The 8,571-nt window shown below is 56.7% G+C and overlaps 1 protein-coding gene across 4 annotated transcripts; it reads left to right on the top strand.

Moving 5' to 3' along the window:
* Positions 1-834: 834 nt before the first annotated feature.
* ASGR2 (asialoglycoprotein receptor 2) lies at positions 835-8,355 on the top strand. Of its 4 annotated transcripts, none has more exons than XM_047834111.1 (8): positions 835-952; positions 1,436-1,555; positions 1,662-1,757; positions 2,158-2,229; positions 2,397-2,483; positions 2,569-2,714; positions 6,920-7,026; positions 7,276-8,355. In XM_047834111.1, exons 3-8 carry the CDS (start codon positions 1,736-1,738, stop codon positions 7,430-7,432), a joined length of 591 nt encoding a protein of 196 aa, XP_047690067.1. In that variant the 5' UTR covers positions 835-952; positions 1,436-1,555; positions 1,662-1,735; the 3' UTR covers positions 7,433-8,355. The 4 variants fall into 4 exon arrangements, with proteins under 4 accessions (XP_047690067.1, XP_047690069.1, XP_047690066.1 ...); XM_047834113.1 differs by lacking the exon at positions 835-952 and adding an exon at positions 1,117-1,246 and having other exon boundaries at positions 6,963-7,026; XM_047834110.1 differs by lacking the exon at positions 835-952 and adding an exon at positions 1,117-1,246.
* Positions 8,356-8,571: the final 216 nt, after the last annotated feature.

Here is an 8,571-nt window from a genome sequence, read left to right as displayed (position 1 = left end):
GATGTCCGGATCTTACTCGTCTTGCATAAACGCAGCTTTGTACCCGTCGAACAGCGACTCCCCATTTCCTTGGACCCCGGCAACCGTCATCTTAGACTTCTGTGAGTCTGGCGATTTGGGGTCCCTCACAGAAGCAGGCACGAGAATGTTGAGGCACCAAGACTTGTCCGTGTCGGCCGCGGGCGGTCTGATTTGAGCGGGGGTGTGGGGACGGGTTGCCGCCCTCGCCCAGGATTGGGGTCTATGGGTCCTAGGTCAGGCTGGGAAGCAGGACGGGGGCCTGAGCAGCGGACGGGGTTGGAGAGAGCGGTCGGACTCAGCCCCGGGAACCTACCTGGCTGGGGAAGACTGCGGTCAGGGACAGCTTCTGGATGGAGAGACGCCCCGGGTGTCAGGAGGGCGTGAGGGGGAGGGTGTCGGGCACAGGGTGTGTTCGCAGTGGAGTGTGGAGACGTGGCCTCCCTGGCTCAGGATGGAGTCCCCAGTGGGAAGGGGAGGAGGTGACAGTCATTGGAGTCAGGATCTCAGGAGTTCTGGCTGGTCACTCCCAGGGAGTGTCCACTTCGGGATGGTGGCAGGAGGGAGACTGGGGAGGAAGCCTCCGGGCCTCTGGCTGACCTCCCCCCCGACCCCTCCAGGGTGCAGGGGTGTCAAGGTGTCATGGCGATGGGGACAGAGGAAAGTGGGGTGTGAGGCAAAGAAGTGTTGTTGCAGGTGAAGGTGCCTGAGCGGGGGCTTCGGCCCGGAGGACAGCGCTGCCCCAGGCCAGGGGACGCTGGGCGGGGCGAAGCCAGCTCAGTGCCTGCGAAGCTGGGGTGTGTTTGTGACAGAGTGTGCGAGAATGTGCGCTCATGAGAGTGTGTGCTCATCCTGGGCCTGCACGTCCCGCTGCCGGCGCCCGGGAACTGGGAAACGGGTATGCCCGTGTGTGGGGGTCCCGAGTTTCTGTGAGGTGACTGAGGCTACAGGGGAGAGTTCATAGCGGAGGGAGGGACGGGGGGGGGGGGTGTCGAGTGCAGCAGGAAACGGACAAGGGGCTGGGAGGGCGCGGCCTGCGGTCTGCGGTGGAATGACCTGGACTGAAGGGGGGGGGGGGGCTTCTTCCGGTGCGGGACGTGTCCGAGCGGCCCAGGCGCGCGTTGCAAGAACACGGAGCCGGGCCTCCGGGTCTGAGAGCGGGGCTTTGCCCACGGATGACGTGACACCGCGCGCCCCGTGCACCTGCGGCGGCACGTGTGCACGTGGGGTGAGCGTGCGGATGCGGTGTGTGCGGGGCCTGAGCCCTGGGGTCAAAGCCCAGTGACTCCCTCCCCGGCTACCCCCACCCACTCTCCTCCCGGCCACCGGGGCTCCGCTCCCCCGGCGCTCCCACGGTGCGCTCTGTAGGCCTCCCGCGCGCCCCAGGCCCTTCCCTCTGACGCCCCTTCTCCGCCAGGGCCCCCTCCTCGCCCGCCGTGGCTGCTGCAGCGTCTATGCTCCAGGCTCCGCCTCAGTCTGCTCATCCTGGGCCTCAACGTCCTGCTGCTGGTGGCCGTCTGCGTCATCGGGTCCCAGAGTGAGGGTCGCAGGGGCCGGGCGGGGCCGGGGCGGGGAGGGGCTGTCCTTGGGGACACAGCCCGCTCCACTTTGCCCTGTCCCTTCTGTCCCCCGCCCCCGACAAGGAGCCCAGCTTCAAGAGGAGCTGCGGATCCTGAAAGAGAACTTCAGCCACTTCTCCTCCGGCGTCTTCACGGAGATGGGCGCTCTCAGCTCGCATGGTGAGGGGGCGCCTCCCCGGGGGCAGCAGGAGGGGGGCGTGCTTGGGGTGCTGGGGGTAGGGGGCCCCCAGGCTTCCAGGGACGGGATCTCTGGGCGGAGGGACCCGGAAGGATGATCAGGCAGGTGCAGAGGGTGGGGGTTAGTGCCGGGTGGAGGGAACAGAAGCTGCGAGGCCAGCAGGTGAGGAAGACCCTGCGAGGCGGGGGCTAAGTGGTGAGGGGTCATGCCGGCAGGCCCTGCTAATGAAGTGGGGGGGTCTGTTTTGGGAACGTGGGGACCCTGCTTAGGCTTAGAAAGCCGCTGTGGGGACGGGGTGGAGGTGGGGAGGCCTGGGGCCGGGACGCAGGGTCGAGGTGGGGCAGGGAGGGGGGGGGATGCTTGAACCGTCCTCCTTTTCAGGGGGCAATGCCAGTGACCTGCTGACCTCTCTGGAGGCCAAGCTGGAGAAACAGCAGAAGGACCTGGAAGCAGGTCAGAGACCCTCCCCGGGGGGTGTGCGCGCGTGCGAGCGTGCGTCGTGTGGGTGCGCGCGCAGCGTGAATACGTGAGCGCGCGAACTCCCGCGTGGGGTCCCGGCGGGCTGGCGCCGGCACTGCCCGCCACGCGATGCCCACCGTGTCCGTCGCCCGGTGCCCTAGATCACGCCACCCTGCTCCTTCATCTGAAGCACTTCCCCGTGGACCTGCGCATCCTGACTTGTCAGATGGCCTTCTTCCGGAGCAACGGTAGGGCCCGGGCACGGGGTCCCCGGTCCCAGGGCGCCTGTGCCCTCCTGCCGGGGCTCATCTCCCCGCGCCCCCGGCCCCTCAGGCACAGAATGCTGCCCGACCAACTGGCTGGAGTTCGAGGGCAGCTGCTACTGGTTCTCGCGCTCCGGGAAGACCTGGCCGGAGGCCGAGAAGTACTGCCGGCTGGAGAACGCGCACCTGGTGGTCGTCAACTCCAGGGAGGAGCAGGTGAGCGCGGCCCAGGGTATGCTGGGGGGGGGGGGGGGGGGGGGGGGCTGGGCAGGCTGCTTTAGTATTATTTTCTAACCAAAAGAAGCGTCCAGAAGCAGAGGTGTGGCCGAGGCCGGGAAGTTCATGGCGAAGCGGCCACTGATTCTAAGAGGTGGGACGTTAGCGCCAGGAGCTCGGGCACAGGTGCTCCGACGGCACAGTGTGGACGCCGGGGCCTTTCTTGCTGGACTTGGGGTGGGGTCGGCCATGGGCTGAAAGGGACGGAGTGGTCAGGGTTCCTGGGTCCCTCCAAAGCGCTTCAGGTCTCCCCTGCCCACCGCTGCCACCAGCCACAGCCGCGAACACGTGTTCCCAGGGGAGGACCAAGCCATCAGAAGGGGGGGGGCGGGTGATTTTCTGAAAAGGAGGATACGACGGGGATCGGTCATTGCGTCTTTGCTGCGTGCGAGGAGTTTTCATGCGTTCACCTGTAATCCTCACGACCCTATGGGGCGGGCGCTCGGACCCCCCTTTGAGGGAGGCAGAGATGAGGGGACTAAGGAAAAGGGGGGGTGAAGTGACTTGCCCGTAATGCAGGACAGAGCCAGAATTCAGATTCGCTCACCTCCTTAGCCAGTGTTTTCAACTCGACATATTGCCAGAATATATTTACTGAATATGTATATTGAATATATACTTAATATATCAAATATATATATTTATATATGAACATATATAAAGATATCAATATGCCAATATATCAAACGTATAGACATTGATCAACATAGCAAATATATATATTTATATATGAACATATATAAACATATCAATATGCCAATATATCAAACGTATAGACATTGATCAATATATCAAACATATATATTTATATATCAACATATATAAAGATATCAATATATCAAACGTATAGACATTGATCAATATGTCAACTATGTATGTTTATATATCAACATATATATGGGGTGCCTGGGTGGCTCAGTCGGTTGAGCGTCCGACTTCGGCTCAGGTCGCGATCTCACAGTTCGTGGGTTCGAGCCCCGCGTCGGGCTCTGTGCTGATGGCTCAGAGCCTGGAGCCTGCTTCGGATTCTGTGTCTCCCTCTCTCTCTGCCCCTCCCCCACTTTTGCTCTGTCTCTCTCTGGCTCTCAAAAATAAATAAATGTAAAAAAAAATTAAAAAAAACATATAAAGATATCAACGTATTATATCAATATGCCAATGTATCAAATTTATAATCAGTGTATATATGTATTTATACGGTAGAATACTACAAACATATTTCGCTTTGCCGATCAGGTTGAAACTGCTCATGTGCAAGCACTTTTGACTTGAAAAAAAAAATGCCCGTTTCACGTGGGTCAACCTGAGATCTCTGTGCTCTGTGCTCTGACCCACAGTAAGTTCGTGATGGCCCCAGCTTTGCGGTGGCCCTGGCTGACTGCCCTTGTGACGGCGTGACCCTCAGGGTCTGCTTTCAGGCCTTGCATGCGGATAAAAGTAGATGGTCCTTCCTTTCTTCTTCCTTGACTTTGCTTCACCTGCCTCTGTCCATGCTTTTGGAGTCTCTGTTTTAAATTGGTGATTCTCAGCCTCGGATGTATAATGCCAGCCTTTACATGGGAGGAGTTTAAAAAATAGTGACCTTGGTCTCACACCCCAAAACTCTGTTAAACTTTCTTTTAATGTTTATTTATTTTTTTGACGGAGAGCGAGTCAGAGTGCGAGCAGGGGAGGGACAGAGAGAGAGGGAGACACAGAATCCGAAGCAGGCTCCGGGCTCCGAGCTGTCAGCACAGAGCCCGACGCGGGGCTCGAACTCACAGACTGTGAGATCATGACCTAGCGGAAGTCAGATGCTTAACCGACTGAACCCCCCCCGGGTGCCCCTAGACATGGCTTATTTTTAATTATACTAATGATGACTTAGAATTGCTAAATTGCATTTAAAATTATGTAAATGATGGGCTGAAATTTATTGGCTTAAAAAAATCAGCGAGTTCATATAACTTCCCATATGAAAGGTGAGGAAACCAGCCCACTTATTCTTATCTACGTGCCTTGTTTTTTTGTTTTTTGGGTTTTTTGGGGGGTTCATTTTTAAGTAGCTCCATGTCCAATGTGGGACTCAAACTCATGACCCTGAGATCAAGAATTCAATGCTCTACTGGCTGAGCCAGCCAGGCGCCCCTGCCTTTTTTTTTTTTTTTTCCTTTTTAGTTGAGATATCATTGACATGTAACATTGTGTAAGTTTGAAGCCTACAGTGTGTGGGCTTGATACATTTACACATTGCAATATGATTGCTCCTTGCTAACACCTTTAGCGTGTCACAAAATCATCATTTCTTTTTTGTGTTGACGGCAATTAAGATCTAGCCTCTTAGCAACTTTGAAGTTGCTAATGCCTCCTCCTTCTAGTCTCCCCGAGATTCTGGAAGTGTTTTGCCCCGAGTGGTTGGAGTCCTTGCTGTCTTGAATCTCACCAGCCTCATCCAGGCATATCTCGTTGTTGATTCTTCTCCTTGGGGGTTTTGCTCCGAGGTCAGGAGCGTCCTCTTAATCCGTCAAGTTGGGTTTTCTAACTTTTTAAACATATGTTTAAATACATGAACATTACATTTTTTTTTTTTTCCTTGCGTGGGCTCTTTCTTTTTCTGGAACTGGTCATGCAAATATACCTCTGTGATGTGCCGTCCCCAGCCACCACCTTGTGCCCTTTGCTTCTTGTTTTTCTCTCTTTCCCTCTGCCTTGCGGTCCTGTCCTCAAGCCTATAGTTTATACTCGACGCCCGGCTTTCTGAGGGGCTCCTGGGCTTTCTTGCAGAGCTCAAATCTTCCTCTTGGGTTTCTTCCCTTCACGTAGCGTCATATTATTTTTTTTCTTGGATATTTTCTCTGGTATTTTACATCAGTCATCTCTTCTTTGCTTTTAAAAAGTTTTTGAAAAATGTTTATTTTTGAGAGAGAGAGACAGAGACAGAGAGACAGAGCGCGAGCAGGGGAGGGGCAGGGAGAGAGGGAGACACAGAATCCGAAGCAGCCTCCAGGCTCCGAGCTGTCAGCACAGAGCCTGACACGGGGCTCGAACCCACAGACTGTGGAATCATGACCTGAGCCGAAGTTGGATACTTAGCCAACTGAGCCACCTGGGTTCCCCTGAAACTGAGATCCTGAATGGGTGTTGGGGTCCATGGGGGCAGCAGGGGCAGGGGCCAGAATCAGAATTCCAAGAGTCAGAGGTCACGGGTAGGAGACAAGGAAAGGGCTTGAGTCGGAGTAGCAGCTGTGAGCTGGGAATGAAATGGGCGTCAGGTCAGGGGGCGGAGGTCCCACCCCCCATCCCCCCCCCCCACCTCCCCACCCTTGGGCACTGGACTTCCTGGGCTCTGCAGCTACCTCAAGTTCCTTAACCTCGTTTATGTGAAGTGGGAATCACCAGGATGCCCAATTTAGAGACTTTGTAAGGATCAGATAAGAGAATCTTCGTAAATCACTTAGCACGATGTTTAGCCCAGCCAACGTCCACCAAATAATAACTCCAGTTACAGAAGGAAAGACGGGAATAGTTGTGCTGGGAGCTGGTGCTTCAGATGGAGCTGCAGAAGACTCAAGGAGTCACAGCTATGGCCTGAATGGAGGTCCCAGGGACTAGAACCTTCCTCCCCGCTTGTGAGACACAAGCCCGCTGCCCCAATCTAAGCGGGGACGCCGAGACTCCGAGCGCAGTGAAGCGAGGTTCTGATCAACGTTGCTACCAGAGGGGGCGTCTGACGGACAGGCGCACTCCGAGCGGTTACGGCAGACCATTTATCTCCTAGCTGAAGTCCCTCCCCTGCTTCCTCATTGGCTGCGTGCTACAGAGGGTACAGCCTTACGCCGACGTGGCCTGGGCCCGCCCACGGGAGGCACAACGTAGTCTGATTAGAACGAGTGGACGTTCCCTGGGGCGACGCAGAGACGTCAGTTCGGTGGCGCGTGCTCATTGCAAAGCCTTTGAAAAAGAATCCCGCCAAACGGAGGCTGGCGGGAGGGTGGGAGAACGAGGAAGTGAGGTGTCTAAGGGTTTGGGACCCCACTGTGGGGGTGGGGAGGTCCGTGCAGATTTCCAATAGGCCGGAAACTCCTGTTAACCAGATAGCCCAGCTTTTAGTTGGTACTTCTGGAAATGAATCATCTCCCTTACTTGTCACACCACCTGTTTTCCAGAAGTTCATTTCACAGCACATAAACCCCTTTGATGCCTGGATAGGTCTCACGGACAGCGATGGCTCGTGGAAGTGGGTGGATGGCACAGACTATAATCATGGCTACAAGTAAGTGGCTCCCCCCTCGTCCTCCTTCGTTTGGCCTGGGGCCAGCCACTCCCACCCTTCCCTCGGGGACCAAAGTCCCCAGGCCTCCCCCTCCCAGGTTCCCAACCTCCAAGGCTGCAGCGTGCGCTCCCTGGCCCCCTCCTCTCCTCGGGATGTGCTTTTCCTGAGCTGGGGGCTGGGGGGGGAGGGGGGGTGAGGGCTGCAGGGGTAGGTAGGGGTCAAAGCCTGAGCTCTAGCCTGCCTTCCTAGGAACTGGGCCGCCACTCAGCCAGACGACTGGCAGGGCCACGAGGTGGGAGGAGGCGAAGACTGCGCGGAAGTCCGCTCCAATGGCCGCTGGAATGACAATTTCTGCCAGCAGGTGCAGCGCTGGGTGTGCGAGATGAGGCAGAACATCACGGGTTAGAAGCCCCGCCCCCCTGCCCCGCCCCCCAGCTCACCGGAGGATTTTGAAGAAAGGAAAAATAGAGGCCTGGGGAGGGGCGGGGGGTGGGGGGCATCACCGCCCTGGAGATGCTGAGGTCCCGCCTCCTTCAGCAAGTCACCCTCACGATTATGATTCTCAGGCCGCTCAATAGGGGAAGAAGAAATGACTTGAAACTGTGTGGATTGGTCGTTGGGAGCTGGGAAGAGGTGGGGAGCAAAGAAGGGGTGGGGGGTCTGGAAGAGACAGGTTCAGTCCGAGCCAGCTGCTCCTGGGGACCCCATCCCAAGGGACATGGGTCAGGGAGGGGAGGGGGGCTTGGAGCAGAGCCGCTCAGCGGGACGCAGCCCCTGGAAACAGCGCCCTCCACCCCCCAAATCCTTGGCAGTAGTGGGGGGGGGTCTCCTGCAGAAGAGGTTTTGGGGAACAACAGCCCCCCACACCGCCAGCCCGGGAGCTGTGGCCCAGCTGCCTGGGGGCCCGTGGAAAATACTCTCTAAGGGGAGGAAGGCCGGGAAGTCTCTGTGCCCTGTGTCCACTGTGACCGCTCCTCTCTGGACCATAACAGACCTAGACATTTCCCCAGCACAGGGTGTCACTGGCCGCTTCCACGGTGCCTGAACTTCACCCTTCCAAGATCATCCTGAAGGCGATATTAAGAGGGCCTTTAAACAATTGGATCTTGTTTTATTTCTACTAAAATAATATATGGTCTTAGTAAAAAGTGTTTCTCTCTCTCCCTCTCTCTCTCTCTCTCTCACACACACACTCAGGGAGGCCCCTCACTCCCCCGCCTTCTCCCAGAGTTAACTATCGTGCCCAGAGGATTAGTCAGGGCTCTCCAAAGAACCAGTCGGATGTGGACGTATGTGTGTGCATCACTTATTAAAGAGATTTGTTATAAGGATTTGGCTCGTGCGATTATGGAGGTTGACGAGTCTCGGATCCTGCGGGTGTGCAGGCGAGCCGGACCCCCCGGAGAGCCAGTGGTGACAATTCCAGTGTGAATCCACAGCCCGGGCACCCAGGACAGCCCATGGTGCGGTTCCAGGTGAAGGCGGCGAGCTCACGCCCCGGGAAGAGTGGATGTTCCCTTCCCGTGCCAGCTGATGTTGCAGGGA

Source organism: Prionailurus viverrinus, chromosome E1 (assembly GCF_022837055.1).
Source record: "Prionailurus viverrinus isolate Anna chromosome E1, UM_Priviv_1.0, whole genome shotgun sequence".
Lineage (NCBI taxonomy): Eukaryota > Metazoa > Chordata > Mammalia > Carnivora > Felidae > Prionailurus > Prionailurus viverrinus.
Note: the sequence above shows the minus strand (reverse complement) of the source record. Positions and strands in the feature narration are given on the sequence as shown.

Bases quoted from the DNA above. Each gene is read 5' to 3' on its own strand.
- ASGR2 (XM_047834111.1), top strand. From the start codon at position 1,736: ATGGGCGCTCTCAGCTCGCATG. The intron at 2,230-2,396 runs GTCAGAGACCCT...CCGGTGCCCTAG, and splicing joins GCAGAAGGACCTGGAAGCAG to ATCACGCCACCCTGCTCCTT. The intron at 7,027-7,275 runs GTAAGTGGCTCC...CTGCCTTCCTAG, and splicing joins GACTATAATCATGGCTACAA to GAACTGGGCCGCCACTCAGC.